At 33.8% G+C, this 20,847-nt stretch overlaps 1 protein-coding gene across 1 annotated transcript; it reads left to right on the top strand.

The window, feature by feature from the left end:
• Positions 1 to 1,428: 1,428 nt before the first annotated feature.
• LOC144373624 (axin interactor, dorsalization-associated protein-like) lies at positions 1,429 to 18,573 on the top strand. Its single transcript, XM_078036671.1, has 4 exons — positions 1,429 to 1,517; positions 1,784 to 1,890; positions 16,488 to 16,610; positions 18,357 to 18,573. The coding sequence occupies exons 1-4, from the start codon at positions 1,429 to 1,431 to the stop codon at positions 18,485 to 18,487; spliced, it is 450 nt and encodes a 149-aa protein (XP_077892797.1). The 3' UTR covers positions 18,488 to 18,573.
• Positions 18,574 to 20,847: the final 2,274 nt, after the last annotated feature.

The raw sequence follows: 20,847 nt of genomic DNA, 5'->3' as shown, positions 1-20,847 counted from the left end.
TACCTGGGAAGCCCTTATGCTAGAGCCACTTGTGGATGATTCCTCTCATCTCAGGTCTTGGCTCAAATGTCTTCTTACAGTATAGTTTTGAAAGGCACCCTGTCTACCTTAGCTACTCCACCAAGTTCTCTCTGCTTTTACACAGCATCCTGTTTGTATCCTTCATACCACTAATCAATCTTACATTATCTTGTTTATTTGTTGGCATATTTATTGTCTACTTTTCCTTAGTAAGGTCTAAGGTCCAGATATGAGTTCTTGATAACTGTGTGTATCTTTAGCACCTAAAACAGTGATTGGAACATTGTGAGTACTCGGTATGCATTTATTGAGATGAAGAAAGAGATAAAGGATGAGGAAGAGCTAAAGGGAGAGAGAATAAGAGTGAGTAATGAGAATCTAGGTACAAGTTTCCAACTTTTTTCTCACTGGATGATTGACTCCTATTGGAATAAGTTATGTAATTACAACCTGTTCTTTTTGAATTTCCTTATTTAGGAATCCAATATGCCATACTCCTTTTAACTCAAATCTGCAAGACTCCAAAATTAAAGTCTGAGTAATTAGAGTAAAAACCATGGGTTGCACAATTAATAATGCTAAATATTCACCTTGAAATAATTGCAGGTAGTCACTAGGAACCCATAAATTGGGGAATGAAACAATAAATTTCATAAAATACTTTTCCAGATACAGATAGAATTGTAGAACATCTGTCTGTAGGCTTACATGCCAGAAAGTAATCAACCAGGACACAAGAGGTGATAGCATTATGTTGTTTGATGACTTCCCTGAGGAGAAAGTCTGCTGTGTGTGTGTGTGTGTGTGTGTGTATGTGTATGTGTGTGTACACACGTGTAAAAAAAAAATATATATATATATATATATGCATGTATATATGTATTTACACATATACAATAAATTTCATCATAAAAGGAATATTAGAATTATAACCTTGCTTCTACAAACCTTACCAGTGTGATAAGTATTGAGGAAAATCTACTGAGGATAAAGAATAAGATGTGATTATCTATTTCTCTTTAATTAGTCATCTTCAGTATCAATCTTTTAATTAAAATACTTCAGGAGAAGAGGTATTCTCTTTCACTGGTACCTCATATCACCTAGGACCTTGTACATTGGAGAACTATTTTATGGTTCATTTTCTATGAGGGCTCTGAGACTTTCCTTGGAGATCTTACAGTACTTTGAAAATACTGGTACCTGAAGTCCACAATGGACATTTTTATTTTGCTATGACATTCAGTAGTCAATTGCAGAGTCTTGAAATGATAGTGAAGCTCGGAATTTAAAATACATATATTAATGTGTGGTTAATACACTATAAAATATGATTAAAAGTATCAATTTAAGATATAACATATAAGACTAACTAATATATAAGTCTAAGATTATGATATAAGTCTAATGTTGGTCTATGTATTTTTTCTAGTCCTAAAGAATATTCTCACATATAATAAAGAATTTCCATTTGATGTTCAGCCTGTCCCATTAAGGTAAATAAATAAGCATCCATATTTTATCTTCTGATTTTATTATCTATTTTATGCCTGTTTTTCAAATATTTCTGTATTTTTTCCCTATCAAATTTGGTATTGGTGATATGGCTGATACCATTGGTAGCAATGAGATGATTGACATTGACATTTATATCAACATTAACCTAATAATCAGCATCTTATCTGGGAAGTTAGTGGCTATGAGGGTTAGCTGGTGTATTAAGTGGAGTAGCTCACTAATTTTTCTGTCCTTTTTTATATAGGAGAATTTCAGCCCCTGGTGAGGAAGAGCATTTGGAATTTGAAGAAGATGAAGAAGAAGGTGGTGCTGGAGCAGGGTCTCCTGATTCTTTTCCTGCTAGAGTGCCTGGTGGGTACAAAAAATGTACATTATATAATTCAAGGTCAGGTGTTTGGAACTTACTTTTGTACTTGTTAGTGGCGGGTAAAACATCTCCAGGTTTGCCAATCTTAAGCAAATTATCATGGCCATTCTGATAGCAGTAGCTAATGGTTTATTGTGAAAGTATCTTACTATTTGTGTCAGGGATCCTCAAAACATCCCGGGTTTAGTGATTGGCTAGGAAGACCCACAGGACTCAGAATATAGCTGTACTCACAGTTGTATTCTGAGTCATTACAACAAGAAAACACAAGAACAAAATTAGCAAAGGGTAAAAGCACACAGGCAAATTCCAGAGGAAACCAAACTTCTAAGAGTCCTCTCCCAGCAGAGTCAAATATGTACTTGATTCTCTCAACATTATTTCACACCTGTAAAATGAAAAATATTGTCTATTGGGGAAACACTGTAGAGATTCAGTGCACAAGACACTTATTAGGGTTAGCATGAACCAAAACTAAAGACTCCAGGAAGAAAGCAAGTGTTCAGCACAAACCATATTGTTTGCATGGACGGTTTAGGCACAGTGATCTTCTTAACAGGGCATGATGGGAATCCTGCTGAAATCCAGGTTCCCAGATGCTAGCCATGGACCAACATTGTAAGTAGGCTTTCTAGAGTAACTGTTTGCTATGTTAATTCTTTTCTTTATATATCTAGCTGTTCTTTAAATAATCATATATGATTGTGAAACCTGGACCTGGAGGAACAGATACTATACAGTTGCCCTTAACAGGGAAATAAAGAATACATAGCAAGTTCTTTTTATTTGTGGAAGATCTTGACAAGGTTGTAAAATACCCTAGTCAAGCACCCTGAGTGAATTTTTTGCCTCTTCCACTTCTATAATTTCTTCTGTTCTTATACAGTGCACAGTTTTTACTTCTGATGAACTAGTTCATTTTTTGGAAGTGTGGAAATAACACTGTACTATTGTGATGCATTTTTTATGCTTTATGGTATAATTAAATATAATATACATATCATCCAGAAAACTTCATAATTAAAGTCATATTCCAGTAATTTAAATACTCTTTGGTAGAAGACGTTTGAAATATAAACAGTATAGGCTTAGACAAACAAGATACCTGTGCTTTTGAGTCTAACATCTGCCAATCAGTAGTTGAGTGACTGTACTTTTTTCTTTATAAAAGGAGATGTTGAAAATGCCTAATTCATAGGGTTACAATGAAAATTAAGGCACCACATACAAAGCATTTGGCATGATACTTTTCATTTGCTGGGGTAGTGGTGGCTACTGTATTTTCATTATCACTTCTAAATGGTGCTAACAGTCCTACACCATAGGGTTATTGGAAAAATTACAGTCACTATAAAATGTTATTGTTAGTGTTTCTTTGATACAAGGTAATTATTTCCAATCTGTTTGTCCTTATGAAGAAAGAGCTATATTTTACTTGTCATATTTGTAGGAAATTTCAAGATTGCTGAGATGATGAGGTAAATAAATTTGCTAAAATTTTTCTGTATTTTTTATTTCCTTTTCAAACCACATGCTGTACTTGAAATAGATTCCAGTTCTATAAATTTCTGGTTTGATTATTTGTTCACTAGCTATACTTCTGTAGCAAACAAGATCCTTGAAGCAGATGATGTAAGTCATGAAATGGACAGATTAAGGTCTTTATGGGTTTCAGGTTGCTGAGTTGAAAAGAAACTCTGTAAATTAAGTCTATTTGCTATGAAAGATTAAGCCCAAAGTAATTAGATTTTTGTATTCTGATATAGCATTTTGGTATTTTATTTCAGAGATACAGAAAGCTCACTAAACCTTTCTATTCCCTGAATTATTTTCCTCAAAGTAAGAAAGAGTACATATAGTTCAATTGGATATATTTGATTTTCGATCATATTTTCCAGGGCCTGTGTCATTATAAAATTAAAAATGTCATTGAAGGACAATTTGACCTTTAACTTAATTGTAGAATGGGGAAAATTGTTATACTGTGGACATCCAAGATTTCATTCATGATAAGGCTGTTGTGTCTATATTATCATGGCAGGGTGCTCCTAAGAATTATAACATTTTTATTATCTTTATTTTATGTAATTTATATAATTGTAAGTTTGTTGTATTTTTTTTTTTTTTGGTACTGAGGATTTAACACAGGGGTACTTTACCAGTGAGCCACATCCTCAGCCCTTTTTATTTTTCATTTTGAGACAGGATTTCACTTAGTTGCTGAGGGCCTCACTGAGTTGCTGAGATTAGTCTTAAACTTGGGATCCTCCTGCCTCAGCCTCCCAAGTCACCTGGATTACAGGCTTGTGCCATAGCATCTAGCTTATTATGATCTTTTGAAAAAATATTGATTAAGGTGTCCCTTACATATATAAAAGGCATCTTTTTTTAGTGTGCAGCTTTATGAGTTTTGACAAACACACATGCTAAACACTACTACTGTTAAGCTAATGAGATGAAGTATAATATATGACTATGGTATGACCAAGAGTAGTTTATTCCCATTTAAAATTAAAAATGAATTTTTATCCAACCTTTCTTGAAAAGAATAAAAAATTGTTAAACCTTTCTTTGACATTAATATCATTTTCAAAGCCTTCAATTCTCATAAGACAAACAGTAACTTTTGTGTACTGCTTTAAACACTAACTGGCTTAAGCACAAATAGTAGTTTAATTTTCTTAAGGTAATCTCAGTAGATTTCATTTAAATAGAGGATATAAATTTATAACCTATTATTTATTAACTGAAAACTTATTTATCATTTTGAATATTAAAGCTTCTAAATGATAAACCAAAGTAATACAAATAAAAAAATAGCTGATCAGGATTATATGCTTATAATCCTAGCTACTTAAGAAATTGAGGCAGGAGGATTGCAAGTTTGAGGCCAGTGGGGGCAACTTAGAGAGACTTTGTCTCAAAATAGAAAGAACTAGGGATGTAGCTCAGTGGTAGGGTGCTTGCCTCACCTGTGTGAAGCCCTACATTTGTTTCCTAGTACCACATGCACAAATAGCCATGACACAATTTTAGACAAAATTTAAAAAAACATTTCTGAGTGACCTAAACATAAGCCTAGCAATCTCAACATTATTCTAAATTTGTATTGGTTATTCATCTTTTATATAGTCTTAAATATGTACAAAAACTGTTTTTTGAAACTCAAAATGAAGAGTGAATCTTACTTCTTTAATATCAAGCCTGTACTTGTTTCTTTCCTGCATAAATATTCAATTCTGAGTTGAACTTGAGAGTTAAGCAAATATGGATTTCATTTTCAGCTAAAGTGCAGTGTTTTTCTTACTCATGCATATAGGAAGTTGAAAACTGCAACAAAATATTCATTGCTGTTCCATGAATATTAGGGCATCCTTATTTCACAGAATTTCAGAATATATTTAGGGTTAAGCAGTAAATACTACCAAAGTGTGCAGTTAAACTCTGGCTCTCCGTGCACTTCCTTTCTCTCAAAGTCTCAAATTCTCAGACTGAGCCGAACAGTCAGAGCCAGAGTCCCTTATCCAGTCATGTACTTATATTGAAAGGAAAGGAAAATACCATTCAATGTTATCTGGAAGTTCTCCTAGCTATTTTTCAATAGTTTTAAGGCTTGTTAATATTCTATTACTCTCAAGCAGTTTTGGAAACATTTTAAGATTTCTTTTTTATAATTTGTCTTGTTTGTTTGTAGTACTGGGGATTGAAGTCTGGGGTGCTCTACCACATAGCTACATCCCCAGCTCTTTGACTTATTTTTTTTTTTATTTTGAAACAGGGTTTTGCTAAGTTGCCCAGGCTGGCCTCTCCTGCCTTAACTTGCCAAGTTCCTGGGATTACAGGCATGCACCACTAAGTCTGGCTAAGTTTTTTTTAATCCATGAATCTTGTCACTTGAAGTCAAAAGGTTTTCTCCAGAGCTTTGCAGAAATTGGTTTATAGGAAATTTCTATTGAGTATGCTCTTCATCAAGGCTCTAAGCAACATCTGGCCTGCTTTGCCTTGAAAGTCCTCTGGCCACTCAAATTTTTAACCCAACACCTGTAGTAACTCTTCCTTGCATGCTAAATGGCATCTGTGTATGAAGCATATACCCACTGATTCATCTTAGGTTTTGTGAGAGTATTTATTATTTTTTTCCAGATATGATGGTTACACTTAAGAATTCAGCCATTATCCAAATCACATATTTCTGAACACAGAAAAATACATATTTCTAGTACCAGTCAATAAAGAAAATTAAAACAAGAATATATTCATATAACTTTTATACAAACAACTTTAATCAGGTATAATTTTTCACAGACCTAGAAATATTATTATTTGAATGCTAATGACCCCTAAGATTTTTATCAAACTTTTAATATAATTTCAAAGTGAACAAACTTCTTATGATTTTACTCTTTATCTTGAAAGGTTGGACCAGTTTCTCAACTACTAATCAGTTACCAACCAAAAGAAATTTTGCATGTGTTTTCATATTTTCACACAATTTGTATGTGTGTACAAATTGCAGATGTGCAGTACAAATTGCAAAATTTTTCTCTTGCTAGATTTTTAAGACCCATTTTATGTTTTGTGCCATTTACAAAATGTTATGACCAAATAATGATTTGATAATACCATTATTTTAAATTATGTTAAAATTATCCCAAAATAATAGAAAATATTATTTTATATATATCGTTTTTATTGGATTTTAAAATTACAAAGAAATGTGCACTTAAAAAATGTGTGTGACAGACTTTGAATTGGTAGTATCAAACATCTGAATTTAATTACAAGTATGATAAATCTAAAACAAAGAAGACATAAATATATAATCACACACATATGATAATGCTTAGTTTACATTTTAGATATCAGGTTCATCTCTGTCCTAAAAGTATGGACAACAAATTTTGTACTCCTTATTCATGACATTTAATTTACCAAGCACCAAGGCAAAATGAAGACTGACTCACCTCTTATTGAAGTAAATGCCTGTGACAAACATTTGTACAATATCATGTAAAAAGCAAATTCAAATCAGTGTTTTAAAAAATATAATCTTTGGTAATTTTCCTCTTTTAATGTTCTGACCTAGACAATGATGTACTATTTTGGAACAAAGACTGTCATGCCATTTCCAATTTTGGACTAGAAATTGTCCTTATAGTATGATATGAGATATAAACAATAGAAATTTTTAAAAAGCAAAAATAAAAAAGTTGAAAGAAAAGAATGACTTCCTCTTCTGCATGTGAGGACAGGGTCTTAAGGATCCCATTGACCTTCATATCCATGTCACTCCAGACTCATCCTCAGGCTGGTGGTCCTTTCATTGTCTGATTCTCCATGATCTCTATGGCCATCCTACTTGATACTTAGACCTTCATTTTTCTCAGCATCCTCTTGGAACAAAGAAGTTATGGGCAGGGGGTGGGGGGCTTCAGATGTTCTCCCATTGTTTTTCTGTACCTGTTGCAGGTAGAGTGGTGCTTCATTGCTTGGTCTGTGTCAGTGCTGTGGGGTGCCCAGCAGAGGCCGAGGCCTTACTTGCACAATTCCCTTTCCTCTCCACAGTGGCAGTGGCTGTAACATTCTTGGCTAGGTCAGACGCTTTTACACAGTTTTTAAAACATTCTTGAGGGAACTTGTCTATGTTTAACAAACAGCCATTTGGGGGATCCATAGCTACCTTCACAAATTGTTTTCCACAGATGAAGCACAATGAAATAGAACAACTTGAGTTTTTACCCAAGTACCACCTGTTAATAAACAGTTTCCATCAACAAGATGGACTTTTTGGTATCCCCTATTACAGTAGTGTGGTAAAATGGTTCCAAACCTTCTAATTCATTGTCATTACTTTATCAGAGTTGTCTTTAGGTTTAGGCTTAGAATCTTCCTCTCGCAGAAAATCACACTGAATTGAGTAATTCCTTCCAACTCTTTTTGACACCAGTGAGAGCATGCTTGCTCTGGTTGGTGCATAAGAGGTGGTTGGGGGCAGATAAGTCAGAAAAAGACATGCTTTCTGTGTTCAGTACAACTTGGGGCTCACCAGCTACCAATGGCTTCCTTTGTCTTGCAGTAAAAACTGAAAGTGGAATTAACCAAATGAACACAGTCCTGCTGCTCACTGCTATATGAGTGTTAAAGACCTATCATATTGCTATCTGGGCTGCTCAGTCTCTGTCCATTCCTGTGAATGTGCATTGCCCAGTGTACAAAGTTCAAATGTTACTCTTTTTTAATCACTCCCTTACTTGGAGTTCTTAGTGACAGCTCAATAACATCCATGGGATGTTATTGAAAACTTGGTTTGGACAGCTGTAGCCATTTAGAGTTTTCCATATTTAAAAGTATGAGGCATAAATAGTGGCCTCACAAAAATGTCTATATTCTAATCCTGGGAACCTGTGACTGTTATGTTTACATGGCAAAATGAACTTTGCAGAAGCTTGAGATGGGGAGGTTCTCCTGCAGTTCCTTTTAAGGCTTTAGGGACAATTAAAATAAAGATGTTAAAATGAGACATGATGGTTAAAAGCATGGACTCTGTAGCCAAACTTCTGTGTGATTATGGATAATTTGTTTTTCTATGCCTCACTTTTCACCTCTGAAAAATAGAACTAAACTATTGTTGTGAGGATTAGATGAGAGGATTAGGATAGTATGTGGCACATCACAAATACTCACAAGTGTTAGCTATTTCTTATTTACATAGCAATTCCATGTGGAAGAACATTTCTTCTGATCTTTGCTCTAGATCTGAGAGCAGATGATCTAGCTGGAATAGCACAGTTTACACTGGATTGTGTGTAGTGATTTCTTTCTTATCCTTGTTAGTCTTTGAATTTTATGAATGTAGTTGACTTGTTCTCATATTACACTATGTAATTGGATATGTTAATACTTCACTTAGAAATCTTCCTTTTAATGCATTGGCTCAATTTACAACTATCATGGTTTTATCTTTGATGCAAAAACATGCATATAGATGGTATGGTATTATTTTAGCATTTGATCTTCTTTTATGTTTATTATTTCTTCACTCATTGATATAGATTCTCTAGCCATTTGTTTACTAGAGCATGATAACCTCTAGAACTGAAAATTCAGTCATTCATTCAATAAAATATTTCTTCAACAAAGATCTGTTTATTCCTTGTGCATACTACAAAAGGAACAGTTCCCACACCTTTCAGGATGCTTATTGTGTAGTCAGCAAGACAGAGCCAAAAGCACATGATTATGATTAGAGATGTGCACCAATGTCATAGGTTGGCAAAAAAGAAGGGCTGAGGGAATTCAATAAATCTAGCCAGATTTAGGACTCACTGAGTATGTAGGAGTTGACCATGCAGAGAGAGAGAGAGCACATCATAGACCATTCTGAAACACCTTAAATAGGCACCTTTCTATGTAATCTATGATCTTAATTACACTCAGCTTCCTTCATAATGGAACACAATGTTTGACATTCTACCTTGAATTAAACAAGAAATTCAGACTTGAAATCACTGCCTCCATATTAAATTATTCGAAGCATAATGATTACATTAAACTTTACTGTGTAGTCTCAGGCAAAAAGATTGTTGGTAAGGAATGTAGCATCAGCCCTACCATTTCAACTGAAAGACCTAGATGATGACAGGTTATAAAATTGACTCACCCCAAAGTAACAACAAGTTTAATATCAACTTGGAAAAAAATAATCTTAACATCAAAAAGACTTTGAAAGTTGTAAAGCAATCATCTTTTGAATGTCAAAAAAGGTAGTAAAGAGGTAATACATAAAAGAAGTAACATTCTTGGGGGTTTTGGGGGGTGGGGTGGGGTGGGTTCTTTTTTTGTCTTTTTTAGAACTGGGGTTTGAATCCAGTATTTTGCAAATGCAAGGCAGACACTTTGCCACTGAGCTACATCCCAACCCAACATTCTTAATATATAAAGAAAAATTTTAATTGTAATAACCAAAGCAGAATACATGAGAGGAACAGACAATATGAGCGAGCGCATGAGCGTGCACACACACACACACACACACACACACACACACATACATTTAAAAAACATCCGTTAAACATAAAAAGATACTCAACTTTATTTTTAATAAAAAACAGAAATTAAAGCTACTGTTGGTGAGTCTTAGGGGAAATAGGTACTTATTAATCACTGGTGGGAACAAAAAATGGTGAGGTTCCTTTGGAGGGGAATTGAGCATTCTCTAACAACATATAAGTACATATTTTTTCCTTAGCAATCCCATTCCTGAGAATTTACTTTGAAGATGCACCCCCAAAATACAGGAAAAAGAGGAGGAAACATTTGCATATACACAAGATTCTCTGTTTAGGTGTTTTTTATAATGATAAAAAGTTAGAAATAAAGTAACTGCCATATGAAGATTGACTGAATAAACATAGGATGCTGTAGAAAATAATTCAGAAAATCTCCATGAACTAATGAGTGATTTTTCAAATTATTGTTAGCAGAATTTATCAAGGTAGTTCACATTAGCAGATTAAGGGGAAAGATTTCATAAAGTTGTCAACAATGCAGAAAAAGTTTTCAGTTAAGTTTGAAATACAGCCTTGATTTTAAACAATTCTTGTCAAAGAACAGAAAAACATCCTTAACCTGATAAAACATGGCTACATGACATTTACAGCCCAAAATCGTTTAATGATGAATTTGAACAAAACAAGAGTGTCTATTACTTCTTTTCATCAGCATTGTTTTGGAAGCTCTAGCTACTGCACTAGGACAAGAAAATGAAATATAAAAGGGGGGATGTTATTTATTTGCACATTTATGAATATATAGAGAATATATGCAAAAAACCTATTCATAACTCATTAATAAGATAATGTGGTTCCTGGATAGAAAATCTGTACAGACAAATCAATTTTATCTCAAACAAGTAATAATTGCTTAGAAAATGAACTATTATAATATTTATAGTAGTATTAAATAATATCAAGGACCTTATTATAAATTCAACAAAAGAAATATAAGAATTTTATGTAGAAAATAAACCTTTATTGAAAGAAATAAAAGAATATCAAAAGGAAAAGGAAACTGGAGCAATCTTGAAATTAGGGAAAAAGATGGAAGAGTGACTTAATAATTGTTATGGTTGGTGAGATGTTGAATTGTACATTCTCTTTTACTTTTTTCATTTCTCTCAATTGAATTGTTTATGAGAATGCATTTTATAAAAACAGTGAAGTCATTATTCTTTTTTTCATTTGTTCATAATAGTTATTCTTGACATTAGATTCATTTGGACTAATTATAAATGCATGAGATATAATTTGCTCCAATTCAGTCCCTTCACCCTCCCCATCCTCCCTCCCACTGTTCCCTTTCATCTACTTTACTGATCTATTTATTTACATTTTTTAAAATTAGTATGTTATAGATATTCAAAATGATGAGTTTCATTATAGTATATTCACATATGTGCATTGAAAAGTTAATTTGGTTTCATTCCACAGTTTTTCCCTACCCACTCCCCATTCCCTTCTTTTTCTTTTATTGATTTTATTTTTTTAAATACACGACAATGGAGTGTATTACAATTCTTATTACACATATAGAGCACATTTTTTTTATCTTTGTATAAAGTATGTTCATGCCAATTCACGTTATACATATACTTGTTTTTTTTTGCATTACAATTCTTATTACACATATATACCACAATTTTTCATATCTCTGTTTGTATATAAAGTAGGTTGACATCCAATATGTGTCTTCAGACATGTACTTTGGATAATGATGTCCATCACATTCATTCCACATTCATTAGGAGGCTAATCCCCTGCCTCCTCCCTTTCCCTCACTCCCCTCTTCCCTATCTAAAATCCATCTATTCATCCCATGTTCCTCTTCCCTACCCTATTATGAGTCAGCCTCCTTATATCAGAGAAAACATTTGGCATTTGTTTTTTGGGGATTGACTAACTTCACTTAGCGTTATCTTCTCCAATGCCATCCATTTACCTGCAAATGCCATAATTTTATTCTCTTTAAAAAACGTTCATGGGGCTGGGGATGTGGCTCAAGCGGTAGCGCGCTCGCCTAGCATGCGTGCGGCCCGGGTTCGATCCTCAGCAGCACCACATACCAACAAAGATGTTGTGTCCGCCAAGAACTAAGAAAAAATAAATAAATGTTAAAATTCTCTCTCTCTCTGTCCCCCTCTCTCTCTCACTCTCTCTTTAAAAAAATAAAAAATAAAAAAAATAAAAAACGTTCATAGTGTATATATGCCACATTTTTAAAAATCCATTCATCCACTGAAGGGCATGTAGGTTGGCTCCACAGTTTAGCTATTGTGAATTGTGCTGCTATAAACATTGATGTGGCTGTGTCCCTGTAGTATGTTGTTTTTAAGTCCTTTGGGTATAGTCCAAGGAGAGGAATAGCTTGGTCAAATGGTGGTTCCATTCCCAGATTTCCAAGGAATCTCCATGAGTTTAATTCCATTTTGTTGCATATGGATTTCCAGTTTTCCCAGCACCATTTGTTGAAAATGCTATCTTTTCTCCAGTGCATGTTTTTGGCACCTTTGTCTAAAATAAGATGATTGTAATTTTGTGGGTTAGTCTCTGTGTCCTCTATTCTGTACCATTGGTCTACCAGTCTGTTTTAGTGCCAAAACCAAGCTGTTTTTGTTACTATTGCTCTGTAGTATAGTTTAAGGTCTCATATAGCGATACTCCCTGCTTCACTCTTCCTGCTAAGGATTTCTTTAGCAATTCTTGGTCTCTTATTTTTCCAGATGAATTTCATGATTGCCTTTTCTATTTCTATGAGGAATGCCATTGAGATTTTGATTGGAATTGCATTAAATCTATATAGTGCTTTTGGTAGTTTGGTCATTTTGATAATATTAATTCTGCCTATCCAAGAGCAAGGTAGATCTTTCCAGAAATAGTAAATGAATTCAGCAAAGGAGCAGGATATAAATCAACACCCATAAATCAAAGGCATTTCTGTATATCAGTGACAAAGCCTCTGAGAAGGAAATGAGGAAAACTACTCCATTCACAATAACCTCAAAAAAATGATACTTGAGAATCAATGAAAGAAGTCAAAGATCTATACAATAAAAACTACAGAACCCTAAAGAGAGAAATCAAAGAAGATCTTAAAAGATGGAAAGATCTACACATTCCCTTCTTAAAAGGAGAAAAGGAGGAGGAGGGAGGGAGAGGGGGAAGTTGGGCAGGGTCAGATCAGAATATGATAACCCAAAGGGTGGGGTTTGGCCTGCTGAGAACTTCTAACTGAAGGAGATTGGAATCTCAAAAGCAAGCTCAGCAGCAAAGCCTTTGCTCTCCTCCTGCCCTCCTGTCCGTTCACCCTTCTCTCCCAAAGCAAGTCATAAAACCTAGAAAGTGCTCTCTCTCTCTCTCTCTCTCTCTCTCTCTCTCTCTCTCTCTTCTCTCTCCCTCTCTCTCTCTCCCTCTCTCTTTCCTTCCTTCCCTGCTATTCCCTTCCTGTCCCCCTACCCTCCCTTCCCCCCTCTCTTAAAAACCCTCATTCCAGACAGGACCTGCCTTAGGTCCAGAAGGAAAGAAGGCTATACAGAGAGGCCAAGAAGATGACCAGACAGGGCTTGCTGGGACCCTGGCAGCCTTTTACCATTAGCTCACACCCCCTTTTCCAGTCATTTCTACATGGCCATCCATTCTTCATGGAACATAAACATAAAAACAGGAGTTTTCCCTGGATCTCTAGGTCTTTATTTCTGAAGGCTTTTAGGTCAAATAAAATTCTATTAAATAATTGTAATGATTTTTAAAATGTAAAGATATATACTAGTTCATAAATTAGAAGAAGCAGTTTATAAAGATAGACTCTTTCTGAAACTCATCTGAATTTTTATTGCAGCTATAGAATGAAGATACTGTATTAGTGGTAAGAGGATAAACAGTCCGGTAAGACAGAATAGAAAACTCAGAAAGTGATTGCCACATGATTTATGATTGAAGTGGGACTGCAGATCAGTGGTGGAAAATGTCAGTCTTTTTAATGAGTAGTGCTGAGACAATTGAGTATTTATGTGAAATTGAATGAAATTAAAGCCCCTACTATACACCGTAGTCAATAATTCTGTGTGACATATGGAATTAAGTGTGAATGGCAAAACAATAAAATGCTTTCAAGATAATACCTTTATGATTTTGGAGTGGGGTAAGTTGTCTTAAATATGACATAAAAAGCACTGATAGTAAAGGAAGATATTAAGAAATTTGATATTACTAGCAGTAAGTATTTATCATAATCAGAAGACACCATGGCAGAGAAAAGTCATTCTTAACATTCAAAACTAATACTTGGTGTTAGAAGTTAGCAATGGTTGCTATCTTTTGGAAGAGTGAATTGGATATGGTGGGGGGAAGGACACTCCCAGGAGGCTGATCATATCTTTCCTAGATCTGATACTAGTTATACAGGTGTATTCACTTTGTGGAAGTTCAGCAAACTGTACTAACAATTTGTACATTTTAAAATGTATATGCTCTACTTCAACAAAAAGTCTTTATAAAGGAAAAGTACTAAGAAGCTATTTGTAAAACATTTGTCCAGCAAAATAATAGAGACCTCCTACAGCTCAATAAGATAGATATCTCAATAAAAAATCGAGCAAAATAATTGAACACACTTCAGAAAAGAGGAAATCATATATTTGATTTATTCTAAAAGGTGCTCAACCTTATTAATCTTCAGAGGAATGCAAATTAAAATGATTGATTTCTTTATACCAAAATTGGCTAACATGAAGAATCTGAGAAAACAGTACCTAGTGAGGATGTGGAGCAATGGGAACACTACTGCACTTGGGCTAGGAATAAAAATTGGCACAACCACCTTAGGAAATGGATTGTCATTACATAGTAGGTATGGAGGTAACATGCCAGGTGACTTAGTGATTCCTCTGTTTCAGAAATGGGTGCTTATGGGAACCAGAAGATGTTCAGAAGAGTATTTATTATAGCCTTGTTAACTATATCCAAACACTTGAAGTAATTCAAATGTCTATCAACACAAGAATGTGTACATAAACTGTAGCATATTTATACAGCCATGTACTACATAATAGAATGAAGTTTTCTGCAGAAAAATTCATATATGATATACATACATGTGAATATGTATGTATATAAATATAAATGTATACATATTCACATTTTTCATAAAATTTCAGAGGTGTTTTTTAACTCTCTGAAGTTCATCCCAGATGTCCAGGTACAAGCCCCTCTTCTAAAAGTACCCTCATTTGTCAATCAAAGAAGATGCATAAAAGGTATTATGTATATATTTAATGATATCAGCCTGAGCCCATTTAGGTTTGTTAATGCAACAGTGGACTGCAGCCTCCAGGCCTTCCCATTATTGCATTTGTCTGTATTGTCTTCATATTTGTTTAAATTAGAAAGTAATACATTTTTAACAGCACTGTTGAGGTATAATTTGCATTTCATAACATTTCCCTTCTGTAAGTATAAAATTCATCGATTTTTGACACCTCTATAGAGTTTTGCATCTGTCATCACTATACAAGTTCAGAACATTCCCATCACCTCCCAAAATTTTCTCAAGCCACATTTGCCATCAATCAAATGTGTATTTTCAAATGTAGTGTGTTTATTGCTTCATGTATTTCAAATAACTCATCATTAAAAGTAGCATAACACATTGTTGAATAGAAACTTGAAAAACATCAACCAAAATCTTTTGTTAAGTGTATTTTGAGGTTCTGTATACATACTTGATTAAAATCAGCTTATTTGCATCTGTTCTCTATTGCTAGTTTCAAAAAAGGGAACATACTGAACAGTTGATTTCTTCCTTCATATGTCCTTGGTGGGTGAATGTTGTCATGTTGTTCTGGGTAGGTTTTTAGTTTTAAAAATTTTAGTTGGTTTTGGGGAAAATGTTCAGTTATACAAATGGCCATTTTATATGGCAGTCTGTATAGTACTAATTTCTGAGAGAATAACTCATACAAAATAGAATGAAGAATAGAAGTTAGACTATATAGTTAAATTAAAACATAAATATCAAATTGTAAATTATTTTCTTTATTAGGAGTAACTAAAGAGAAGAATGTATTGATCAACTCTGATATTAAATGTCTCAGACTTTAGAACAGTATAACAAGTATTTTAAAAGCTTTTCTTGTCTTTGTTCTACCACTTCATATTAAGATGCTGAGTATAATATAGAAGTACATATGGAATATAAATATTATGTGAGCATATTATACAATTATGTATAATTGGGCTTCCTCAAGTAATCTTTTTAACATACTTTTATTATACATACTATATACTATTATTATAGAAATGATTATTTCTGCTTAAAGGTGATTTATGGTTGGGAAATGCAGATATATTATGTGTAAAATTAAATATTTTTCTAAAAAAGTATAACATCAGATGTTCATGAATTTCGGAAATAAAAATACATAATGCCTAGCTAGTTCCTAAGAGGTAGGCTATATCTTCTGTTTGTCAAAGTATTTACTCTGAATTGTTGGTGGAGCTAACTTTTACTGAGGTTTCTCTGTTGCCAGGTACTTTATTACCAAGGTTGCCATCAGAACCGGGAATGACATTACTCACTATCAGGATTGAGAAAATTGGTCTGAAAGACACTGGACAGTGCATCGATCCCTATATTACAGTTAGTATAAAGGGTAAATTACTGGCAAATTGCATTATGTTTTTTCTCATATGGGACAAAGTTTTTGACAGGGGATGGTCTTGTATATGTGACAACTTACTTTAATGCATTCTATATTCTAGGCAAAATCCTAGAAGAGATCATAGCAGAACATAGTTCGAAAGACTTACAAAAAATATTTCCTACTTATACACTCACTTTTGCTTTTGAGTTTGTATAGATTTTTGCTCTTCAGATTCCATCTAATGTGCAGACTAAACATACACATTGTCCTTAACAGCAGCTACAGTCTTCAGGATATAGATTAACAATAGCACCCCTCACCTTCTCCTATCCAGTCTATATTCATTTCTCTCCACAAAGCCCCATGTCCTATTTTCCCATCTCTCCTGCTTCAGCCCCTTCTTCTTCCTGTGCTACTGAGGTATCTACTTAGGTGAATCCTACAGAGGCAGATGAAAATCAGGGGACAGGGAAGTAGGGTGCAACCATAACATCCATGCCCTGAAAGCAATCCCGTGGGATGATGATGTGATTAAGGAATAAATTATACCATTTTACAGAAATAACTATAGTTAGTACAAACGGCTTATTTTAATCTGTAGTTTTGCACCAAAGGAACAGATCGGTGCTGAAATTAAATGGAGGAACTTTTATCAATTGCAGAAATAAAGTCAGATCCATGGGTTCATTAGTGCTAATTAAAAGAAAAATATGACCACAAAGAAAAACATTTATTTAAAGAACATAATCCACAGCACTAATACTGGTACACTTTTAAATTCCGAGGTTACCAGTTATCAAATATATAGTGTACCGGAAAATATTTACATTGTTTGATAGGCCAATTATAAAACTGCATACTCATTGAGAAAGTATACTTAAAACACAAAAATATTTAATGATGTTATAAATGTTAAATTACCTTTGCATATGTTATACTGAAATATTTTTATGTAAATATTTTTTTAATTATTAAATGTACTAAATTGTTTTTTGAGCTTTTTGAGACACATAAATGAATAACACATAAACACTGAGGAGTTATTAAATGAGTCCATGTTGAATTTGACTAAACTGAGATTTTTAAACCCGGAAAATTAAAACTATATATAACGTGCCATCTGGTTGTTGTAAATTCAGGGTATGTTGTAAACAGTATAACCAGAATTTAGATAATATATATGAAAAATTATTAACCAAAGGGTTTTTGTTGGCTGTTCTCATCCATTTTTGGTTCTTAACAGGGAAATTATAAGGTTAGGTTTAAAGGCTTTTCTAAATAAGTCATATACTTGATCAAAGTTAGAAATTGGTGGCAGAGCTCCATTGTGGCAAATTTTATACTCCAGATTTTTTTTGGCATAGAAATATATAGTGGGATATTCCCTATGAAAAAAAAAAAACATGTTTGTTCTTTTTACCACTTCACTATGAAGATCAAGTTTTGTCCACTTGGCCATGTAAAGGCTTCCTACCACTTCACTATGAAGATCAAGTTTTGTCCACTTGGGCCATGTAAAGGCTTCCTTGTCCCCTTCATGAGGTCTCCTATCCAGTCTATATTCATTTATCTCCACATACCCCATGAACTTTAACAACTCTCACATACTTGCTCACACCAAATAGGAATCTCTTAGCCTGAGAATCTCCTCTCAGCTCTTTCCATGCCTCTTTAGGAACTGTAACCTTTGCAGTTTCTATATTTTCCGTCTGTATATGTGAATGCTCATAAGCAGAAACTTAATTGTTTCTCCAGATCTGAATGACATAGATTTAACTCCTGTGCAAGATACTCCTGTGGCTTCAAGAAAAGAAGATACATATGTTCATTTTAATGTGGACATTGAGCTCCAGAAGCATATTGAAAAATTAACCAAAGGTTTGTAATTATCAGTTACTGACTTCTTAAGGACACAGTACTTATCTGGGTTTGTGTTCATAGTATACTTAACACAAGATCTTATGTCACATAGTTATGAATATTGACTTAAAGTCAAATCAAAATTTTTTTTAAAATATGAGAATTAGCAGTTGCATTATCTAGTTGTGTAATAAATGTGGTTAAATATTATTTGATAGGGAAGTTTTTCTCATAATACAGAGTTAAGGAAGCAGGTTCCCTAATAATTACCTTAAGTCCTTTTAGGAACCTAATGATTACTTTCTAACAGTTAAAGAATTATTTTTTTTTCTTTCAATAAGATGCATTGGGTAAAAAGATACTATAACTGGCAGTTAGTTTGTAAGAATATGGAAAGGACAATCTGGGCGTGGTTTCAGGAGGGAGAGAAATGATATAAGGTAGAATTTTTTTTAAAGGAACTCTTAAATTTCTATTCTATCTAATACAGGTGCTTATTGAAACCATTTCTATAGGTACTGCTGATACTTAAGTAACTTCTGTTTTTCTTGTGGTATTTAATATTTTATATTCTTTGGTAGTTTATGATTCTACCTGTGTACATAACTTACATTCTTGCTATATATTTTTGTTGTACTTTGTAGAATTAAATGATATGGAGAAATGTCACTCAGACATGCTAGTACCAGAGCTTGGAGTGACAGCCACAGTGAGTTATCAACAGTTGTGTCATCAGACGGTTTGACACATGTTACTTTGTAAAATCATAGGCTTCTGGTGACACATAAGAAATGTGTGGTCTCTGGCTTATGTTGTTTGTTTTAATTCCTTAGGTACAGCTATCTTCTTTGAATTCAAACACTACAAGCCTAAAAAAGGTTTACCAGCATCAAGTGTTTTGCTTTCATGGAGATGGATGAGATTAAACCTGGGCCAACTGTAATAGAACTGTAAGTGATATACATATAGGATTCATACTGTTCTAATGGTTACTAGTTCATGTTTCTTCTTAGTCCCTCTTATCGAGAATGTAACATTGGAGTAGATCAATCATCAAAGTATTTTAAACAATGATCTTTCTATTGTGGTTACAGATACAAGAAACCCACTGACTTTAAAAGAAAGAAATTGCAGTTATTGACCAAGAAACCACTTCATCTTCATCTACATCAAACTTTGCACAAGGAATGATTCTGACATGAGTAATGTGGAATTTCTGTGAATTTTACCACTCAGTAGAAACCATCATAGCTCTGTGTAGCATATTCATCCTTCAGGAGGCAGGAAGTGAACCATATCTATAGGCCAGTGAGTCCATTGCAAAGCTGTACCACAGAACTAAAGTCCAGCACCTCATTGTTATGACTCCTTTAGATAGATTTATTGTAGATTTTGAAACTTGTTTTTACTTTTCTATTAATTGTGCAATTAATAGTCTGTTTCCTAATTTACCACTGTTCCTACCCTGCTTCCTGGAACAATATTGCTGTGGTAGGTATGCTCATCTTCAAACTTAATACAGCAATAAGAATGTGCTAGAGTTTACACATTTGCTCACTTTTGCTCCAATATGGTCTTTTGATTTGAATTAACTTCAAACTTTTGAATTGAAGTGGGTAGGATAGTACTAGATTGCTTTGAAAGGAAATTGGATCAGTTATGGTCTGTCTTTTAGGCTGTTCCTTAGAGCTGGCCTAAATTCACCCTCATCTGATAGTTCTACTTAGAAATAGTGTGCCTTGATCAGATCAATATCTTATATGGGAGTGTTCCCCAGATTGTAGCTGTGATTTTTTTCTAGATGACCAGATTGTTTTTCTGAAAGTGAGCATATTTTTAGTCATGTTGATTAGTTGTTCTATATCACATTGCTATTGTTTCTACGGTTAACATTAAATGATTCTAGGGTTAACATTAAAACTATCTCTCTCAGAATAATTACAAATTTTTGAGTGGGTTTACGTCGTCTAAATCATGTCATCTAAAAATAATTGAGTCAGATGCTAATGAGATTCTGCAGGAACAACTGCTGTTTTTCTGACAACTGATTGTGAAACCTTAAAACCTGCATACCTTGTCTTTATAAAGTGATGAGTATGCAAAATTTGGAAAGATATTCTATTTTTTTAATATAGGTAGATACGACTGCCATTTATTTCCTATTTAGATATATTGACATTCATATGAAAATATGCAGGTTATTAGCCTATTATAATTTCACTATTTACATTACTTTTAACTTGATGAGACATAAATAAAACTGTCATAGTACACAAGGTGGATATTTGATACACAGAAAATAAAGATTTGTGAGGAGCTTTTTTGTGGGTTACATGTAGAACCCATGTATTTTAATATTCACTATTTTAAATGAACAATGCATGAA

The sequence above is a fragment of the Ictidomys tridecemlineatus genome, unplaced genomic scaffold (assembly GCF_052094955.1).
Source record: "Ictidomys tridecemlineatus isolate mIctTri1 unplaced genomic scaffold, mIctTri1.hap1 Scaffold_45, whole genome shotgun sequence".
Taxonomy (NCBI): domain Eukaryota; kingdom Metazoa; phylum Chordata; class Mammalia; order Rodentia; family Sciuridae; genus Ictidomys; species Ictidomys tridecemlineatus.
The sequence above is the reverse complement of the archived record's forward strand: the minus strand, read 5'-3'. Positions and strand labels throughout refer to the sequence as shown.